At 42.3% G+C, this 22,433-nt stretch overlaps 1 protein-coding gene across 3 annotated transcripts in view; it reads left to right on the top strand.

Moving 5' to 3' along the window:
• LOC126235695 (protein CLEC16A homolog) overlaps positions 1-22,433 on the top strand; it is a 264,873-nt gene that overhangs the window by 164,516 nt on the left and 77,924 nt on the right. For all 3 annotated transcript variants that reach the window (XM_049944445.1, XM_049944444.1, XM_049944446.1), the window contains exon 15: positions 1,963-2,114. In XM_049944445.1, coding sequence (XP_049800402.1) covers positions 1,963-2,114 — 152 coding nt within the window. The remainder of the gene's footprint in view (positions 1-1,962; positions 2,115-22,433) is intronic.

The following is a 22,433-nucleotide window of genomic DNA, read 5'->3' as shown; positions in this document are numbered from 1 at the left end:
CAAGTAGTTCGCCTCATTCAGCAGGGGTGGTCATGCCGCCCTCCAGGCCGGGCCTCGGACCCTCTTCGTAATTATTTTATTCTACGAGACCGCCTCTTGGTCTTGGAAGGAGTTCTCCTTCTGGCTACGGAGGATACAGCTCCTCGCGTGGTTGTTCCTGCAAGTTTACGAATGGAGGTCCTCACGTTATTACATGCGGGGCACTGGGGTGTTTCCCGTACTAAAACCTTGGCTCGCAGACATGTGTACTGGCCCGATATTGACAGAGAAATTGAGCACTTGGTGGCCGCCTGTTCCCAGTGTGCGAGCCAACAGGCATCTCCCAGGGCAGCGTTCTCTTCATGGCCGCCGGCAACCCAAGCATGGGAACGTGTTCACATCGATTTTGCGGGCCCGTTTCTCAATGGCTTTTGGCTCATTGTCATTGATGCTTATTCCTGATTACCATATGTGGTTCGCTGCTCCTCCACCACTTCAGAAGTTGCAATCCAGGCACTAGCAAAAATCTTTTCTGTGGAAGGTCTGCCAATCACCCTGGTCTCGGACAATGGACCGCAGTTTATTTCGCAGACCTTCCAGGATTTTTGTAGGCGCTTCGGTATTCGGCACGTTTGCTCTCCCCCCTTCCATCCACAATCAAATGGGGAAGCCGAGCGCATGGTGCGCACAATTGACGCAGATGAAAAAGTATGTGCACGAATTTCCTGCGGAGGAGGCATTGACGTTTTTCCTGACGGCATACCGGACTACACCAATGGGAGAACGCAGCCCCGCAGAGCTCCTCCACGGGTGCCAACCTAGGACTCTGCTGCACCTCCTCCAGCCTGGTCCTCACCAGTCTTCGCAAAACGGAGTACCTGCCTTTCCACTGGGTATGTCGGTCTGGGCACGTGGGTTTGGTCGCAATCCACGTTGGCTACCGGCAGTGGTCCTGCGCCGAAATGGCCGCCGGCTCTATACCTTGCAGGCAGGGGACCGGGTGGTACGTCGTCACCAAAATCAGCTACGTCCACGTTTGGGCACCCACCCTCCGACCTCTCGGACACCGGCTTCCCCATTGCCGGCACCCGTGTTGGTTTCTCAGGGGACGTTACCGCCTCTCCCCGCTGTGACTCTGCCACACTGCAATGGCTCTCAGCCTTGGCAGCCTCCAGTAGCTCCAGCACCGGCATCGCCATCGTTCGAGATGCCCCAGCGAGAGCCGGACCCCCTCGCAGGCCCGGTTTCTCAGGAGGCTGGTTCACCTTTGGTCATCACTTCCCCATCGTCCCCGCCACTGGGTCTTGCCCCTCCTGAGGTGGAACAGGATCCGGAGTTCGACAGCTTGTCGCCTGTTCTGTCCTGGGCTCCGGTGTTGGGACGACGGGGGCCTCTTCGTGTGGGTCACTTCCAGCCGTATTCGAAGGTTCCGGCTCGAGGGTTGGCAGATCCCCTCGACTCCGGCCTTCCAATGGATGTGGAGGTCATCACTCCTGCCCGACGCTCCACATTCCGACGCAGTGGATCACAGTGGCTTCACCCCCCCGAAGGAGGAGAAAGATTGCGGGAGGCGCACATCGGCACGGCGCGTCACGGACGGTAGTTGCCGCAAGTAGAGTCCCGTCCACCAGAGGGCACGCAAGAATTCGGACGCGACCTCTGCCGGCGTAACACAAAAACTCAGGCAGCACGGGCCGTGCCCAGTCAGTTAACATCGGGCATGCCTAGGGCACAGTCCCGGTCTACGCTAAGTGAAGTGCGACGTAAACGTGAACAGTGTTACTACAATTGTGTTTCATTCAGTTGTAGTCATATGGTCCAAAAAGTAAAAATTATCAATATACTGTAAAACCAGTCTGTATTATCTGTATTTTCATGTGATCATCTGACAGCATGCTTCCAGTTACTATTTTAGGATTTAGTTTATTGTTGAAATTGTTACTGTATTGTTTCCATGTTTCATATGGCTTTCTCTTTGTGCAGATAACAGCGACCTGATTGCATGCACTGTGGTTAACAAAGAAGGACACAAAATTCGACGATTTCTTGTTATTGATGTAATGCAGTTTATTCTTGTTGAACCTGACACAAGACGCCTTGGATGGGGTGTTACAAAATTTGTTGGTTTCCTTCAGGTAAGATAATATTAATTGTGAGTAGTAAGTTCAGTGCAAGAGAAAAAGATGAGAGATCACAAAATTATGAGCAACAAATATGCAATGTGGTAGAGGAGCAACAAAGAATATTATAAGAAAACAATAGAACAAATCTTTATATAAGAAATGAGTACAGTAAAACAAGAAAAACAGTAAGAATGTTCCATGTTAACTGTGGACTAAGTGAAGACAATCACTCATCGTATAAGGAAGATATTCAGCAAAGGATACTCATATGTTTAAAAAGTTACACATGGTAGCTTAGTTGAGGAGAAATCCCACCTTATGCAAGAGACCATTTCAGACCTGTATTTTTCTTCAAAGAGTGTTCATGTTCACTACATACTGTTCCCCAGTTCCCACACACAATGTGATCTGTGTTTTCCCAGAGCAGTGACCAACCTTGAGAGGTGTCTTTTCGTATTAGGTGGAGCTTGATTCCCATGACTCTTTTTATTCGTATTTTTAATGCTTGAGCTTATAGGGCATTTGCCTTGATTTTATAAACATTATAAGTAACTTCAATATAATGATAATGTAGGACCTTATAACACTAGCCTGCAGGTTTGCGCCAAGTATAACATTATGCTCACAAACTAGCATTACCCTCTGGGAGGAATTTGATGTTTGGCCGTTTGTATTCCTAATGGACAGAGGGTATCAAAACGTTAATTTTGTATAAGCGGCAATTAATAGAAAACTGAAAGACTTCACTTTGGAGGTAATACTAGTATTGACATTCACACAAATGAAATAATAAATGGTTGCCAGCCTAATTAGGCATCATAATTTAAAACATTATGTCTCAAGAAAATTTAATAAGAGATACTAAATTGACTTTCATATATACTCCTTTTGAATAGTGCAATGAACACACGTGACTACCGGACAAAGTGAGTAGTGGGTAACAGTAGTTACTATTTACACAAATCAGCAATCATAGGAATTTTAAAAGTTATTTCACTCATAGTAATAATAGTTACTGTTACAGTCGATAGCTAACTCAGCAATAAGATGTTACTAATGACCTCACTAGACTAAAATTGAGCATGGCCAGAGTCCTGGTTTAACTAACATACAGACACCACAAGTGAAGTTAAATAACATTACACAGACACTTTTTTTATGCTCACACTTCTATGGAAATGCTTCAGATTTCTTTAGCAAAAGCAGTATTTAGTTTATCTTTCTTATAATAGAAAAGATTATAGTGGGGGCCCATAATCTGAAACTGTCTTTACAGGCAAATTCTGTGACTATTTCAGAAACAAAATGCAATTTGCCAATATTGCTTTCTAACCCCACTTGAAATAGTTTATACGTTCATACTTTAAAGCAAGTAATTCAAATATTAAGTTCAATTAACTTCAGAAAATAGTTCATAGTAATAATCAAAGCAAAATTACCTTTCATATAGGTTCAGTTTGTGTGCATTATCCATTACCTGTGAAGCAGGTATTTTTACGATAACACTACACTCTTTGGCACTGAGCTTTAGCACATTTAGTACAGAAACAAACCATTAATTAGTTAGAAACAGGATACTCGGTTTCTGCACATTTAGGTAGGATGGGACCCTGCATTGGTTTCATGATATCCAATGTATACCCATCACATCTTCAGCATCCTCCTGTAGCATTACATTTAAAAGCTTCGATTCTTATCGTGTCTCAACTGTCTTTCATGCAAGTTTCACGTCTATACCTTCAGAAAAGGCTCCCTAACATTAAAATTTATATCCAGTGTTAACAAATTTCTCTTATAGGCAAAATAATTTACTTGCTATTGCCAGTCTGTATTTTATATCCTCTCTTCTGGGTCATTTCCATTTATTTTTTTTTGCCCCTGTATTTTATATCCTCTTGTCTGTGGACATTACCATTTCTTTTTCTGCTGAAATAGCAAACTTTTCTACTACTTCTAATGCCATATTTCTTAGTCTAATTCCCTCAGTATTGCCTGATTCAGTTTGCTTGCATTCCATCATCGTTGTTTTACTTTGATTGTCATTTAATAACCTTTTTTTTGTGACAATATACATTCTGTTGAACTGCTCTTCCAAGTCCTTTGCCATCTATGACAAAATCATCAGCTAACCTGAAAGTTTTTAGATTGCATTAGTTTACAAGAAAAAAGCCTTTTGTGTGATGCGCATTAATATTTAATTTTTTTTTTTGTGGACCCAAACATGTTTTGCCCATTAAACAAGGAATCTTCAGTGGGTGTCCTGGAATTCTGAATTTATGGTAGAGGCCAAATAGAAATGCCTGGCAGGGCTTATGTAACAGGTCCTTGTGGTGGCCATTCTCACAGCACTTGTATATAAATTGCAGTAGTTTACAATAAAAATGTCTTTTACATGCTGCATGTTAATTTTTTATTTATTTTATAAAATAAAAATTCAAAGTTGTTATTTGTTCTCCCTGAAATTTAACTCCCTCACTCTAATTTCTGTTCAAGTTGTAAATAACCTTCTACTACCTATATTTTATCCCTACTACCTTCAGAATTTGAAAGTGTTTTACTGTCAACATTGTCAAAAGCTTTTTCTATATGTACAAATGCTATATATGTAGTTTTGTTGTTGCCAAATTTCTTGGAAGCCCAGATTGGTTTTTACCATCATCATTATCTACCAGTTTCTTAATTCTTCTGTAAATAATGTGTGTCAGTATTCTGCAACCATTAATTACTAAACCGATGGTTCAATAGTATTCACAGCTTCCAGCACCTGCTTTCTTTGTAATCGGAATAATTATGTTATTCATGAAATCTGAAGGTATTTCAGCTGCTCACATATCTTACACCCCAGCTGGAACAGTTTTGTCGTGGCTGTCTCCCCCGAGGATATCAATCTGGGGGAATGTCATCTACACCACATTTCATGTTTCTGTGTAGGTCTTAAATGTTCTTTTGCATTTCCTCACAGCATCATTTTACCATCTCATCTTTGTCTACTTCCTCTTTCATGTCCGTGATATTGTCTTAAGTTTGCTTCCTTTGTATAGCCGTGCTTTATATTCCTTCCACCTTTCAGTCTTCCCTTCTTTACTTACTACTAGTCTGCCTGCCATCTGAGCTTTTAATATTCATAGGGTGCTACTATTTTCTCCAAATTTTCCTATAGGTAGCATCTGTTTCTTCCATAGTCTTGCATGCTTCTACAGCTTTTCATTTCTCTTCTAACCTTCTTTGTCAATTTGCACATTCTGTCACTCTCAGTTTTAGGTGTTGTGTGTTTTATGTTTTCTCCTTCATTAGATTATTTCAGTATCTCACGTAGTATCCAATGATTTTTACTGAGCCTTGTCTCCTTATGTAGTTGTTCATATGCTGCCTTTCTATAAGATTTCTCAAAACTAGGTATTTGTCCTCTACTGTGTTCCTTTCCCTTATTTCAGTCATCAGTTGCCTAATGCTCTCTTTGAAACTCTCAACAAATTCTGGTTGTTTTCATCTTATGCAGGCCCTACATTCTCAATTTCCTACATTACTGCAATTTCTTGAGTTTGAATCAGCAGTTCATGAACAAAAAATGATAGTGCAATTCTGCATGTGCTCCTGGAAATTTTTTGCAGCTTAAAATCTGGTTTTGCAGAATCTCTCTCTTGCCTTTACATAATCCATCTGAAATCTTCTAATGTCTTCAGGTTACAGCCATCTTTCGTGACCCATGGTGATTAAATGTGCTCTGTACAGCTTCCCCTTTTACACACAGTCCGTTTTCCTTCTATTTTTCTTTCTATTCCTAGTCTTGTTAATGGATTCTAGTCCCCAAGAGATCTAAATTTTAATCTACCATAACAACTTCAATAACTCTGAAGGAATGACTTTGTTATTATTAGTGGCTACCACTCAGAAATCAGTTTTCTATGTCCTAGCACTTTAAGCACACTTCTAAGCAAACAAAATTTAAATAAGTAATTATATAACATAATAATACAACTCACCGTAAGGAACATGTAAGCTAGTTGGCATGATCTCACAGGCTTAGAAATTAAACTTAATGTTGATTTTGACAAAAGTAATCCCAACTTTGTCCTAGAGATCTGGCTACAACAAAACATGAAGTTTAGGACAGTAATGAATTGAACTTAGTTGTAGCAGTGTAGTCCAGAAACAAGGTACAGGTTAGTAACAAATTATGATGTTTGATGAGGTGAGGTCTGGCACTTTGTGTCTCATTCTAGGACAGCATACTTCAATAGACGCTGAATAAAACCATCACAAAAGGTATCATTGGGACAAAGTTCACGTATTGCAATTCCAAAAGTATTATTATTAGAAGGATAGATTGCTATCGCCATATACTGAAGATATTGAGTTGCAGATAGGCACAACAAGAAACCTTGGCCTAAAGCTTACTTGTTTAACTGTCTTTTTGTTGTGCCTGTCTGCAGCTCAACACCTCCACTATATGGTGAGTGGGAATCTATCCTGTTCAAAATATTGTCACTGTTCCAACCTGAATTTTATGTTGTTTGATTCCAGAAATAGGCACCAAGAAGTATTAAATTAATATCACTGTACAGGAAGTCTGTTATATTAGGACAGATTGGAGGTTCATTGGGTAGTGCTCGTATCTCGCACGTGACAGCAAGGTAATGGACAATAAAAAGAGGAGACATTTAAGTTATGGAGTGAAATGGACATGTCTGGCAATGAAGGGGGCCAAAACGGTCAGAAAGGAATTTGTTTCTGGGCACGCTTGGCGGTAAGGAGGTGCCAAAACGACTGGGCAAGAAATGAGTAAAATAGTCACCAGGTACTTGGTTGTAATCACGGTGAACTGTGACCACTACACTCGCTTACTAATCCAGTGGTAATTCCAGGGGAATGAACTGGTTATCAGACTTCTCTGAAGAACCCTAAAGTCTTCAGAGAAGGTGGATTTCAAACCTGGGGCACGGAAGATATAGTAGATTACCTTTTGCACTTCAGACTGTAAGAATCTTTGGCAAACTAGTACTGAATATGAAACTTGACTGTTAAAACAAACTTTGATGATACACAGTATCTAAGCCTACAAGCCATGTGGTAATTTGTGAGTTAAACTGCCGAAAGTGTGGGTGGGATAGGGAGACATGTCAAAGCAGGAGCAAAGATTGCATCTAGTGACGGTTATGAGCACATGGCTTCCAGAGGATGTGGGGGTCAAAAGTGTACCAGCTAGCTGCTAACGTTTGGCGAGCATGGCATGTAATCTACTGCTGTCAGTGGAATTGCCACACAGTTCCCACCTTTCGAGAGGTTAACGCCGTCACCAATGAGGCTGGAGGGTGCTCAGTGCCAGATGGGGATGACGGTTGGCATTCTCATGGCAGTGGCACGGCTGGAACCACACGAAACAGCTGGTGCAGGCCATGGAACTCGGGTTGAGAGGCACCCTCACAGTCTCCCATGTTGTCGCTGCTGAGAGACTGGCCATGAGCAGCTCCTGTGCACACCACTGGGAGCATATGAAATAACACCACTGTCCCAAAGGTGTGGGTGCTAGCAGTGGCAGCTCCATGTTGGACATCTATGGAGTTGGGGCAGAGTCTTTGTCAGTCAAGGGCTGTGAGAAGGGCAGTGCAGTGACAACTCCAGGATCTCAGATGCTGGGTGGCTGGTGGCAGGTTGGGAGCGATGTTGGAGGTGGCATTTGCTGGCGGTGTGTAAGGGGCAGTGTCAGCTGGCAGTGAATTGTAAGTAGCGGCAGAGGAACTGGCATTGGTGTTGTGATTGGTGCCGGTGATGGGCGAGGGAAATGGCACTTCGGTGGTGCTGCGCTTGCTGGCTGAGAGTAGGCTCACTACGTAGGCCAGCTGGTGCCTGTGCATGAGATAGTTGTTGTGACCCCATTCAGATGAGTGGAGAATGTCTTGTCCCTACATTGCAACATCAGGTACGGTGTCTGAGTACTGTGGGCAAAGTGACGGCTGGTACATACCTATCCAAAACATGATGTGTGTGTATGCTGTAAGGTGATGAATGGAAATGTGGTGCTTGCCATGGCACTGTAGAGGTGTTGATCGCAGCTGGCCCATGAAATGTGGGAAACATTGCATGAAACCTGAACCAATTTTGTCAAGAGGAAGAGGGGCTGCTACCATAAAAGCCACACACTGTTCCTGGTTATGTCCCTATACCAGCTCAGTGGCAGACTTTCCAGGTTGACTTTCTGTGTGATCTGCAGGCTCAGAGTACCAAGGGCAGGGTGACAAACTCTTCAGAAAAATAACATGTGAAGACAGCCGTAACTGTGCAGGGCAATGGTTCCACCATGTTGTTAGCAACAGGGTGATAGCTGGTAGTATAATGGGTACTAAAGTCGCAGGTGTCTGACAAAGTGCAGAGAGGTATTGATGCCCACAATCTGAAGTAACATGATGGGGCATCCAAAACAGGATGCCTAGGGCCAAACAAAGGCTTCAGTTACTGTTTCGACAGAAATTTCATGAATGGAAGTGGCCTCCATCCAGCACGTAAATCGGATGATAACTGTCAACAGATATCGACAGTGGACCGACAATGTTGAACATGCTTATACAAACCAGTGTCGTGTTGATGAGAAGGTGGTGAGGTGCACGTAGATGCCAGCCGACCTTTTTGCACTGGCATGAATACAGGTTCAGGCCCAGTTGCTGCAATTGCGTATGAATCCAGCTCTGATACTGAGAGGAATGAACCAGGCGTCTGGTATCAGAATTTGCTGCAGAACCCTGAAGTCTTCTGAGAAAGTGCAGTTCAAAACTGAGGTGCAGAAGACACAGTATGATTCGTGTTATGTACGAACTGTGACAATCTGTGATAAACTATTTCCAAATATGAAAATTCACTGGTAAAACAAACACAAGTGGTGTGTGGAAGCTAAGGTCACAAGCCACATGGCATTGTCTGAGTTGAGGTGCCAAGAATGTAGTCAAGACATGTTGAGCCATTGAAGTAATAGCAAAGGCTGAATCTCTTGTTTGTTAAGGGTTTGTGGCTTCCAGAAGGCGATCGAACTTACCAGTGTGGGCACCAGACTAAGGCTAGCTAACAGGAGCTGCACAGAACACTGACAACATGAACACTGAATTGCTTGCATGCTGCTTGGTTTGATGTTATACTGTATTATGAAATTAAAAAAAATCTGAGCTCTGTACAATATGAATGTATTGGCAGTTACAGATATGGACAACCTTCAGCTTTATAATGGGACAACGACATTGAAAATTTGTGCAAGACCAGGGATCGACCCCAGATTTCCCGCCTGTCATGACCAGTCACATGATACAGTTTTGATTATCCAAGCATGCTTCACGGACAGATCCAAACTTCCGTATGGTGTGATACATGTGTCTACAACCTGCACTCGTTCATTCATTATGTATATTCCCATACAGTGGAGATGTTTTAATTGAAAGTCGCATGCCTGGTATCAACGTACAAGTATGGTATTGTGGAGCACACATTTCCAAAGGAACAAACATTGCAGAAAGTACAGATGTTATGAAATACATTAAATGTATTCACAGTTGCAAATATGGACAACCTTCAGCTGTATAATGGAATGATGATATTGAAAAGGCAAATACATTCCATATATTTAATATCTGTTGTTGACACAATGCCTGTTCCTTCAGACATGCATGCACTGAAATGGCATATCTATACAACACATCATGAAGAGCAATATTATACTGTTACTGACAGTTGGTGCAAGAGACCTTGTAGGCTGCAGATTCCTCAACTTGAGCCTTAGGGTGGTGGGGTTTTGGGTTCTGCTAAATAGGTCAGGTGTCCACTACACACAGGAGGTGGCTACACGGGTAGCAGGGGCTGTGTGGCACGGACTGGGCGGTTTTTTAGGTTACACAGTCTTGGGAAAGATCAAAAAGGGCTCCAGCCTCAAAGGGTACAGGGCAAAGGAACGACAAGAATCGACCAAGCAACAGTTGGTATTGTAGTTGTAAATTGTCGTAGCTGTGTTGTAAAAGTGCCAGAGCTTCAAGCACTGATAGAAAGCACTGAAGCTGAAATTGTTATAGGAACAGCAAGCTGGCTAAAGCCGGAGATAAATTCTGCCACAATTTTTACAGAGGCACAAACCGTGTTCAGAAAGGATAGATTAAATAAAGTAGGTGGTGGTGTGTTTGTGTCCGTTGATAGTAGTTCATTTTGTAGTGAAGTTGAAATAGATAGTTCCTGCAAATTACTATGGGTAGAGGTTATACTCGACAGCCATACCAAAATAATAATTGGCTCATTCTACCGACCCGACCCCCCCCCCCCCCCTGACTCAGATGATATAATAGCTGAACGGTTCAAAGAAAACTTGAATCTCATTACAAATAAGTACCCCATTTGTACAGTTATAATTGGTGGAGACTTCAATCTACCCTCGATTTGTTGGCGAAAATATGTGTTCAAAGCTGGTGGTAGACAGAAAACATCATCTGAAATTGTACTAAATGCTTTCTCTGAGAATTACTTTCAAAACAATTAGTCCATGAGCCCACACGAATTGTAAATGGTTGCGAAAACACACTTGACCTCTTGGCCACAAATAATCCTGATCTAATAGAGCGCGTCATGACGGATAAGGGATCAGTGAACATAAGGTCATTGTAGCGAGGCTCAAAACCATATCAACCAAAACCACTAAAAATAAATGCAAAATATATCTATTTAAAACAGCAGATAAAAATTCGCTTGATGCCTTCCTAAGAGAGAGTCTCCATTCCTTCCAAGCTAATTATGTAAGTGTAGACCAGATATGCCTCAAATTCAAAGATACAGTATCGACAGCAATAGACAGATTCATACTGCATAAGTTAATAAGAGATGGGACTAATCCACCATGGTACACAAAACATGTCAGAACACTGTTGCAGAAGCAACGAAAAAAGCATGCCAAATTCAGAAGAACGCAAAATCCCCAAGACTGGCTAAGTTTCACGGAAGCTTGAAATTTAGTGCGGACGTCAGTGCGAGATGCTTTTAATAGTTTCCACAATGAAACATTGTCTCAAAATATGGTAGAAAACCCAAAGAGATTCTGGTCATATGTAAAGTACACCAGTGGCAAAAAACAGTCAATACCGTCACTGCGCGATAGCGATGGAAATGTTACCGATGATGGTGCCACTAAAGCAAAGTTACTAGATACAGTTTTCTGTAATTCCTCCACTAAAGAAGACGAAGTAAATATTCCAGAATTCAAAACCAGAACAGCTGTTAGCATGAGTGACATAAAAGTAGATATCTTAGGTGTTGCGAAACAACTGAAATCACTTAAGAAAGGCAAGTCTTCCGGTCCAGATGGTACACCAATCAGGTTCCTTTCAGAGTATGCAGACACAATAGCACCGTTCTTAGAAATCATATACAACCGCTCACTTGATGAAAGGTCTGTTCCTAAAGACTGGAAAGTAGCACAGGTCACACCAATATTCAAAAAAGGAAATAGGAGTAACCCATTGATTTACAGACCCATATCACTGACCCCAATTTGCAGTTGGATTTTGGAGAATGTGCTGTACTTGAACATTACGAATCACCTCAAAGAAATGACTTATTGATCCATAACCAACGCGGATTCAGAAAATATTGTTCTTCTGTAACACAGCTAGCTCTTTATTCCCATGAAGTAATGAGTGCTGCCAACAAGGGATCTCAGATTGATTCCATATTCCTGGTATTCCAGAAGGCTTTTGATACCGTTCCTCACAAGCGACTATTAAGCAGATTGCGTGCATATGGAGTATCGTCTCAGTTGTGTGACTGGATTCATGATTTCCTCTCAGAGGGGTCACAGTTCGTAGTGGTAGACAGTAAATCATCGAGTAGAACAGAAGTTATATCTGGCATTCCGCAAGGTAGTGTCATAGGCCCTCTGCTGTTCCTGATTTACATAAATGATCTAGGTGATAATCTGAGCAGCCCCCTTTGATTGTTTGCAGATGATACTGTAATTTACCGTCTAGTAAAATAATCAGATGATCAATTCCAATTACAAAATGATCTAGAGAGAATTTCTGTATGGTGCGAAAAGTGGCAGTTGGCACTAAACAAAGAAAAGTGCGAGGTCATCCACATGGGTACTAAAAGAAATCCGATAAATTTTAAGTATACGATAAATTTCACAAATCTAAGGGCTGTCAAATCGACTAAATACGTAGGAATTACAATTACGAGCAACTTAAATTGGAAAGACCACATAGATAATATTGTGGGGAAGGCAAAACAAAGACTGTGCTTTGTTGGCAGAACACTTAGAAGATGCGATAAATCCACTAAAGAGACAGCCTACATTACACTTGTCCGTCCTCTGCTGGAACATTGCTGCACGGTGTGGGATCCTTACCAGGAAGGATTGACGGAGGACATTGAAAAAGTGCAAAGAAGGGCAGCCCATTTCGTGTTATCGTGCAATAGGTGTGTGTGTGTCACTGATATGATATGCGAGTTGGGGTGGCAGTCACTGAAACAAAGGCGGTTTTCTTTGCGGCAAGATCTATTTATGGAATTTCAATCACCAACTTTCTCTTCCAAATGCGAAAATATTTTGTTGACACCCACCTACGTAGGGAGAAACGATCGTCATAATAAAATAAGAGAAATCATAGCTCGAACGGAAAGATTTAGGTGTTTCTTTTTCCCACGTGCCATTGGAGAGTGGAACAGTAGAGAAGTAGTATGAAAATGGTTCAATGAACCCTCTGCCAGGCACTTAAGTATGAATTGCAGAGTATCCATGTAGATGTAGATAGATGTAGAATACCCCTAAAAAAATAAAAAATAAAGCTGGATTTGCAACTACATTACACCAGCTATTTTGTGCACACCACATTGTTCCCTGTAAAATTCTGCCAACATTTAAGTTTAAATAGAGAGAGCCAAAACAACTAGCTTTTATAGCACTCTGTTAAGTTAGAATAAATGATATTAACCACATGTGAAAGAAACAAATTTTTATTTGCTATCGCTCTGTCAAAATTTCAGTGGTTTCATTTCTCGTCAACATAGCACACAAACAAAACAAATTTTCACCATTATTTATTAATTTTTGGTTCACTGAAAGCATAATAAAATTTATAGCCAGCATGAACTGCTGACACACAGACAGGCATGGACATTTTTGTAGATTTTCATCACTCAGGTTGCCACATAATCGTGACCTATTTAGTTTCATAATCAAAAAAGAAGAAAAGAAAAATAAAACCTTTTACACACTTGCATTGATCCGAACAATGCTATCACTTTTGCAGCCTTGTTATGAAGATGTAAAAATTTTTCTCCATGTAAACCTTCTTTAGAACTCCTGGACAGTTTTAATGTAAGGAATACACCTTTTGAACTGGATTTATTTGGCTGATCTCTTCCATTTGCAAATGCACAATTGTGTAATGAAAGGAATTTGTCTTTTAAATGCGAATTACGTTGTAGATCGATCTGTTCCATCTGCGAATGGACAGGGACACTTTGAACTGATGCAGTTGATGGTCTTGAACACAGTTCAAAAACAAGTGTGAGAATGGAATTGTCTTACATTATTTAGAAAACAGTCATCGTGTTTCTTCCAACACTGCAGTTAATTCTTCAAAATTTGTATTTTATTTAGCACCAGGGTTTTTGTCATAGGTCCCTTCCACAGTATGACTTTCTTTTTAAATGCTTCCTTTCAAAACAGAAACAAGTTACTTTTCATCTTGCTGAAGGTGTTAACATGTGCCATCAAGTACACTAAAAATACGAAGTCTGCAATCCATCCCGGATTTTCTGCTGTTGCATCCTGCTTTCTTTTTTATTCAGAATTTGAACAATAGAGTGTCTTTAATCAAAACATCATTACAAGCATTCCACGTGCCTTTCAATGTACTTCACAGTAATAAATACTGTCTCCATGCTCTTTGTTCAGTTCCATCAAAAACAGTTGAAATTGTGTGAAAAACCACAGTGTTGGAGAAAATTTACTATTCATACCATCAATTTCATTACATTATCCATGTCTGAAAATTTTGTACAAAGTGCTTCTTGACGTACAAAACACGGAATCCCACACAAATCGCCCAATGATCATTGTAACTTTTTTGTGCAGTACTGATGCAAATGCATTTTGTGCCACTTCCCATTGCTGGTGTTCCATCTCAGAACCCAAATGTTTTTTTCCTTAAACAGGGGTTTTCCTTAAATGAAGGTTTTGCCAGACTACATGGAAGAAGTGGCCGAGAATCATAATTCAAGATAGTTTATGTGATCACCATAAGTGCTATTTAAGTACAAAATTACCAATATCCTGTGCTACCAATTTAAATGCAGTAAATATACATCGTGTAACTAATATGTGGGTAACCTCTGCAGAATGGATAGAGGACTTAAAAAGAAGCAAAAAAAAAATAAAAGTTCATATATGCAAAAGCACAGGTTTTTTTTTTCCTGTTTGCTTAGTTAAAAACTTTTCTTGTTGTTACATGTTTGTTTCATTTCTGTCTTTCTGTTTTCAAATTTCCAGCTTGTTTCTAAAGATTTTTTTTTTCTTTTCAAATTTTGTCTTCTGGTGGCTATATGAAGTGCTTGAAATGTCTACCATTAGCTTCTAACAGAAGCTTCTAAACACCTTATCACATATTGTCTTCATCTACACTTCTGCATTTACATGATTACCTTGCAGTTCACAATTAAGTGCCTGGCAGGAAGTTCATTGGAACCACCTTCAAGCTATTCTTACTTGCCCCCTTATTCCAGGTATCTACTGCATCCACAGAAATCTTTCTTGAACAGGCTGGGGAAGAATGTCAACATTTGCAAAAGGTCCTGAATTCACTTAAGATCTCTAAATCCCCCCCTCCAGTGGATTGAGATCAGGAGATCAAGTAGGCTAAGATGTTGCTACTCCACAACCTATCCATTTATTTGGGAAATGCTGCTTTCAAAGTGTTCTTGCTTGTAGAGCAAAATGAGATGGTGCCCTGTCGAACAAGAACCACATGTTCTGATGTAAATGTAGTAGAATGTCTTCCAGCAAAAGTTTAAATGTACCTTTTAAAATTCACTGTATGATGCTATAGTCAGTGTTCTATGGAAAATGAGAGGTCGAGTTAATCTGCCTCTTCTAATGCCAGCTTGTATATTAATACTAAACAGCTGTTGACATCTTGTTTCCAAAACTACAAAAGGATTCTCATCCGGTCTTAAATAAGATTTATGAAAATTCTGCACTCAGTTTCTAGTAAACTTTGCTTCATCAATGAATAGGTTGGTAGACAGCAAGTGATTGTCCTGAGAAAACACCCCAGTAACCAAGTACAAAACACTTTTCTGGACTGAAAATCTGTTTCAGTAAGAACTTACACTCTCTGAAGATGCTGTTGATAAAGAAGTTGTCTCATAACACTTTCCACACTGTCACATGACTCACATTATCAATTTCTGGTATTTCTTTGATACTGCTGCCATTGTTGCCCTCAGTATGTAGTACTCAACTTCTCTACATCAGATGTTTTAACACAGTTTAGTCTTCCACAGTGAAATGACATGTCGCCGCTCCCCCCCCCCCTTCCCCCACCCCAAAAAAAAAAAAAGGAACCTGCCTCCACAAGATGTTCGTGTATTCTTTGAAAGATGTTATTGTTCAATAAATTTGTATTGGATAATCTTTCAGCATACGAACATCTGGGTTCAGGTGCATTGCAGTTTGTTGCAGTTTGCAAGTCCATACGTCAGGTGCATGTCTGAAATTGATGATTAGAATACATCTTAGTCAGAAATGTACAATAAATACTAGTGCAATAAGAATAAGGCCGAGCAGATGTCACACACATGGCTGGAAGTGGGACACAACGTGTCACTTTTCAACTGATGTCAGTAACACATGCTTTTTGGTGACACCCTTCACAATTAGCCAATTCGATTCATGATGGAGGAAGGATGTTCAGTACACAATAAAAACTACTCCAATAAGAACTGTAGAGAAAGAGTCCACTATTGATTGTGTTTTCAATACTGAAAGGATTTGTTTATTTACTAATACCATGGCAACTAAGGTAAACATAAGAAGGCTTTGACTTAACATTTCCCAAAACAAACATCATCGTCATCTTCATCATAACTACCAACTCCTATGTCAGTGTTCCTTCACAAGCATTTGACTTACGTCAGTCCTGTATGTGGAAGTCGGACATCATCATCACAACAAAAAAGTTCTCGAGTGTCACATTTTCAGAAATATCAGTGATTCTCCTTTGTTCTTCTTGTGGAACAATGTCGTCTTCAGCAGCAACTGATATACTACAGTCAGCCTTGTATGAAACAGAATAACACAGCATATTGTGTTACACAGTTGCAGGCAGCAGCAAACATATGCACACCCTGTGGAATGCTAAGTCTCATCACTTCCTTCTTCTCAAGGAATCAAATTGACCTCTGCACAACAGCTACTCTGCATTGAGTGTAAGAAGTCCAGGCCCAGAGGTTGCAGATGACTTGTGCAGTTCAGAAGAAGAAAACGGAGATCTATGTTCCTTCGAAATTTACTGGACAGTGGTCAATATTAAGTACAATTTTCCTTCCTGCTGTACCTGTATTGGCATCTAAATGCCTAAAAAGTCTCATAAAGATTTCTGTTGTCATCCAAGCACTGTTGTTATACTCATATTTACAAAGCAGCTTCGTCATCATCATCATTATCATTATCATTGTAACAATCAACTCCTATTACTAATGGAGGCAACTTCGCACTTCCATCATTGTTTACACATGATAGTGTTGTCATTTTTTCTTTGCATTTTTTTCCCCCCATGGCATTTTTCTCTCTTAATGGGACATGGTTTTGCAGGAAGTAAATTATAAAAGATACCAGCTTCATCGTAAATGTTCTTCCTTTTAGAAAGCTTTATGTTTAGGTTGTCATTGACCTCACAGATTATCATCAGAATTTGCTGAACTCTAAATTTTCTGTTTGTAGGCCACAACTCCACAGTAGTAACATCGATAACTTTGACACTTCAAGAAACAAACAACGCTTTTCGCGCTTCACAGCCTTCGTGACTGTGACACCAGATCATGTGACGTAAGTCATATATTAGGCAGGGCCAAAATAAGTTTCCAATACTTTCAACACATATGCCTGTTTTCTACAGGGTAAGTCAAATTATTGTTTATGCTCTAGGTAGGTGTCGATCGATTGAATCGATTACCATTTACTGCATCACACGACATGAAGTACAAGTAGTGAAACTCAAAGAAATCATAAACTTACTCAGACATATTAGGAACGGCATAAAAACTTTATTTTCATTTGCAGAAATTTTATGTTTATTATTTAAAATCTGACTTTAAGTGGGGTTCGTTAAAACTAGGGAGGAATAACATTGTTCCTATGGGAACATGACCAGGACTAATGGAAATGTTCATTAAAAGTGGGTTTGTTAATACAAGGTTTTGCTGTAACTGTGACCAACATATTCCAGTGCAAGCCCAGCTGCCTTTTCAAGGGTTTTGAGCAAAATGTGCCCATCATGTCTTTCACCGGCACCAAATCTAAACCCCCCCCCCCCCCCCCAGGGGGCTACCACAGGTCTCCAGCCTTTCCAGCATTTTTCCCTTCTGTGCTGCATGTCTATCCTCTTGCTATCCCCCCCCCCCCCCCCCCCCCCCCTTGGGGAAGATGCCTGGGGGCTTCTTGGGAATGTTATGCATTCTGTCGCTTACATACAGACAGTCTCACCTTTGTTTTTGGCTCCCTTTTCCTATCTTTGTTTCCCTTCTCCTCTCATTCCTCTGCTTTGATGTTGAGGATCCTCTTTTTTCGTCTTTTTCCTGCGTGCTCCTGAAGACTGGCCCACACGTCTGATGCATAACAGGTGACTGAGTAACGCTTAATTCCCAGTCCCAGGTCAGCAGGTTGGGTTCGTACGTACCCCCTGGTACAGGCCAGGCCCAAGAAGGGGTGATTGCCTGAGCTGCAACCTTCCCAAATTGGCCATTGGTCCCTCTGTCACGTGTTCAGGAGGTGTGATCTGAGGTGTGAACAATCACCTAAGATGGGTGTGCCCCCTTGTGAAGGGAGTCCCCAGTTGGAAGGAGCGCACCATTGGAGACGCTGGCAAACATGGAGGATTTTCTCGCGATGAGTCAATCATCTCCCCATTCAACATCTACCAGATGTAAACATACTGAGTCTATTGATTCAAAGACCTTTCCCGCTGCACCACAGTTCCTTGTGGTCTCACGTACTGAAGACTGTCAGTCCTTCGCCACAGTTAATCTGTTTATTATTATTCAGAAAGGCATTGATGCAATTGCTGGCCCTGTGAAATCCTGCTCTCATTCGCAGAATGCCACTTTGCTTTTGGAGACAGCTTCTGATTCCCAAACGCAACATATGCTTGCTGCCTCACTTCTCCACGGCTACCCTGTTTCTGTCGAGGCTCGTCATACTTTAAATTCTTCCCGTGGTGTAATTTACACCAGGCTGCTCGACGGTCTAACTGAGGCCGAAATACGATCTTACTTCTACATTCAGCGTGTCATTGCTGTCCATCGTGTATTGAAGAAGGTAGATTCTTCCTTAGTGCCCACTGGCACTCCTTTCCTCACCTTTGATAGAGTGGTGCTGCCATCAAAGATCAAAGCAGGCTATGGAATTATCACAGTCCGGCCATACTTTCCGAACTTCATGCACTGCTACCAGTGTCATCAGTTCAATCACACTTAACATCTCGTCAACACCCAGCCAACCTGTGGTAGGGAAGTGCACGAGGGCGATTGTCTGCATCCTCCTTCCCGCTGTATCAACTGCAATGGCGGCCACACCACCTCCTCACAGGATTGCCCCACGTATCTAGATGAGCGGGCTGTCCAAGAGATTCAGGTAAAGGAAAAGGTGCCTCACCCAGTAGCTGTCAAGTTACCGGCTAGTCAGAAACCCCATGTTCTCCCATCTAGCACCTATAGTTCTGTTCTCGTTACCCCTCACTCCATGAGGGACATGGCCACGCAGACATGTGATCTGAAATTTGGCTCTGGGGTTGTGAAGTTGGCCAGTGACAAGATAGCATCGCCGTCCCCCCTTCTGACTGCAACAAACCGTAAAACTCTCACCTCAAGGGGCAAAGCCAACAACTACACAACCAGTAGGCAGGAAAGGACAGAAGGAGTACTCCCGTGAAGACTTCCTCTGTCCCTCCAGCCAAACACCACCTGAGTCTTCCTCTAACTGGAAAGGCTCGAAGTAGTCCGCCAAAGGCAAACAGTCTTCTCCTTCGCCAACTCGAAGGTCCTGTTTGACAGTGTTGCCGTCTGGTACCTTAGCCCTGCCGGCCTCTGTCATGCCGGTGCGCACCACCAATAGTTTTTCAGTGTTGGACTCAACGGACTGACCACACAAGCAAGCCGATGCTTCTGTGGACCCCATGGAGCAGGATCCTCGTGCATCTGTGCCCTGTAGTAGCAACTGCACACCGGCAGTCACTCGGCGGCTGCCGAGTTGACACCCCTACATCTCTTCCTCCTCATGACTGTCTTCCAGCGGAAAGCTCGCGGCCTTCAGTCCCACAAAGAGGATTTACAGCTGCTTTTAGCATCGCAGCATCCCCTTGTACTCTGCCTTCAGGAAACGAAATTGCTCCCTCATGACTGCTTTGAGGTTTCACTTTACTTACCAATTCATTTTGACCTTCCCCCTGAGGTTGCATTCCATCTCATGGGGGCGTCATGCTGCTCATACGGGATGACCTTCATAGTCAACCCATTTCCATGACTACCCATCTTCAGGCTGATGCAGTTCGCCTTTTCCTTCCCCACCTGACTTTTTCCGTCTGTACCATATATGTACTTCCGTCATTTGATGTCACCATGGCAGACTTCCTTTAGCTTATTGGGCAGCTACCTACCCCATTTTTGCTACTTGATGACTTTAATGCGCATAATCCCATTTGGGGTTCTCCCATGACCTGTCAGAGAGGTGCCCTCTTGGTTGACCTTCTTAATCAAATTAACCTCTTCTGTCGTAACACTGGAGCACCCACTTTCCTTTCCGACTCCTTGCACACCTACTCCCATTTTGACCTATCCTTTTGCACTCCCATCCAGGTCCGTCCACGTACACCTCCATGGTGTACACCTAGGCTGCAGATTCATCTGGACCTTTTGTATGACCCTAAGGACTCCATTAACCCCGCTGCTCTCCACTGTCACTGCCTCTCGATTCTTGACGTGTTCCAGGGCTCTGAAGTGGTTTACACCGACGGCTTGATGGCTGATGGTCATGTTGGCTTTGCGTACGTCCACAGAGGCCATTTTAAACAGCATTCCTTGCCCGATGGCTGCAGTGTATTCACTGCAGAGCTGGTGGCCATCTCTCATGCACTTCAGTGTATCCTTTCATGGCCCAAGGTATTGTTTCTTCTGTGTACTGAGTCCTTGAGCAGCCTGCAAGCTATCGACCAGTGCTACCCGTGCCATTCTTTGGTAGTGTCCATCCATGCCCTGGAACAATCCCGTCGTTCAGTGGTATTTGTGTGTACCCCAGGACACGTCAGCATCCCAGGCAATGAACATGCCGACAGGCTGGCAAAACAGGCTACGCGTAAACCACATCTGGAGATGGGCGTCTCTGAACCTGACCTGCATTCTGACTTATGTTCTAGGGTTTTTTGGCTTTGGGAGACAGAATGGCATAACAGTACACACAACAAACTGCATGTCATTAAGGAGATCATGAATATGTGGAAGCCTTCGCTGCAGGCATTTCGCAGGGAATCAGTTGTCCTGTGCCGGCTCCGCATTGGCCATGCTTGGGCGACCATGGTTACCTCCTGCACCGTGAAAACCAGCCTGAGTGTCGGTGCGGCACCTGGTTGACAGTGACCCATATTCTGGTACACTTCCCACTTTGACTGCCCAGTGACGAAATCTTGGGTTACCGGACTCGTTGCCACTAATTTTATCTGTTAACACCTCATCAGCTGATTCAGTTTTATGTTTTATTCATGAGGGTGGGTTTTATCATTTGATATAAGTTTTAGCACATGTCCTTTGTCCCTCTGTGTCCTCCACCTGAGTGCTTCTAGGGTGGAGGTTTTAATATCTTGCAGGGTGGCTGGCTCCTCCTTTTTATTCTCATTGTCAGCCAGCCATGGTAATCTGCTTTGCTGTTTTAATCTCTTCTCCCGTTTCTTGTGTTTCTGTGGTTTTCTTTTCCCCTTTTGCCCATTTACATATTTTTTGCACATCTTCATTCTTGTGATTTTTCCTTTCATTCCGTTTTGAGTTGTCAGTCTTGTTTGTTTTATTCTCACACTTGTGGCATTGTTTTATTCGGAACAAGGGACTGATGACCTCGTAGTTTGGTCCCTTTCCCCCTCTTTTAATCCAACCAACCAACCAACTCCTCCCCCATACAGATCTTGCACAGCCTTCTCCCTCCACTCTTCCTTCATGTCCTCCCAATGCAGGCATTCTCCCTGTCCTTCCCCCATCCTGTTTTGTACTCTCCTTTCAACCCTCTCCCTTCTCTCTTTCCCTTTTCTCCCTCTTCATCACCACCTTTTTCTCCTTTCTCCCCTCCTCTCCCCCTCCCCATCCCTCCCTCCAGTTTAGCCCCCTATCTTTCACCCTACATCTCTTTTTGTTGTACCCACTGTACTAATTTTGTGTTCTTGTATGGCTGTAAAGTCATCGGTCAAAAGACCTACCTCATTCCCTCTACCTACACCTTGCGTCCTTCCTTACCCACTCCCCACATCCATCAGCTCAGTCAGCACATTCAATAATCAAGTATCAATAATTAGCCTTGCTGCGGCCATGGAATTGTGCATTTGGGTGTCTGTGTGGTTATATGTGTGAATGTGATTACTATTGTTAGAAAAAGGAGCTAGTGCTCGGAGGCAGTGTAAATGCTGTATTCTGTTGTGTGTTCCTGTGCTCCACACATCAATCTGCTATTGGTGAGTGGCTGCCTTTCCCTTAGTTTATGCAGAGTTCTAATTGTGTAATTTTCTGCATCTACAGGTATATTCTGCATACCAGTATGAAGTCCATGTGAGAGGGTATGTCCCATTGTACCCTTAGTAGCATTTCTTCCCATTCCATTAAAGTATGGAGCTTGAGAAGCATAATTGTTTGAATGCCACTATGTGTGCAGTAGTTATTCTAATCTTATCTTCATGATCCCTACGTAAGCAATACATAGGAGGTTGTAATATTTTCATAGACTTATTATTTAAAGCCAGTTCTTGAAACTTTGTTTATAGACTTCCTCGGGATCGTTTACATCTGTCTTCAAGGGTCTTCCACTTCAGTATCTCTGTAACAGTCTCTCTCAGATCA

The sequence above is a fragment of the Schistocerca nitens genome, chromosome 2, assembly GCF_023898315.1.
Source record: "Schistocerca nitens isolate TAMUIC-IGC-003100 chromosome 2, iqSchNite1.1, whole genome shotgun sequence".
In the NCBI taxonomy this organism is placed as follows: domain Eukaryota; kingdom Metazoa; phylum Arthropoda; class Insecta; order Orthoptera; family Acrididae; genus Schistocerca; species Schistocerca nitens.
Note: the sequence above shows the minus strand (reverse complement) of the source record. Positions and strands in the feature narration are given on the sequence as shown.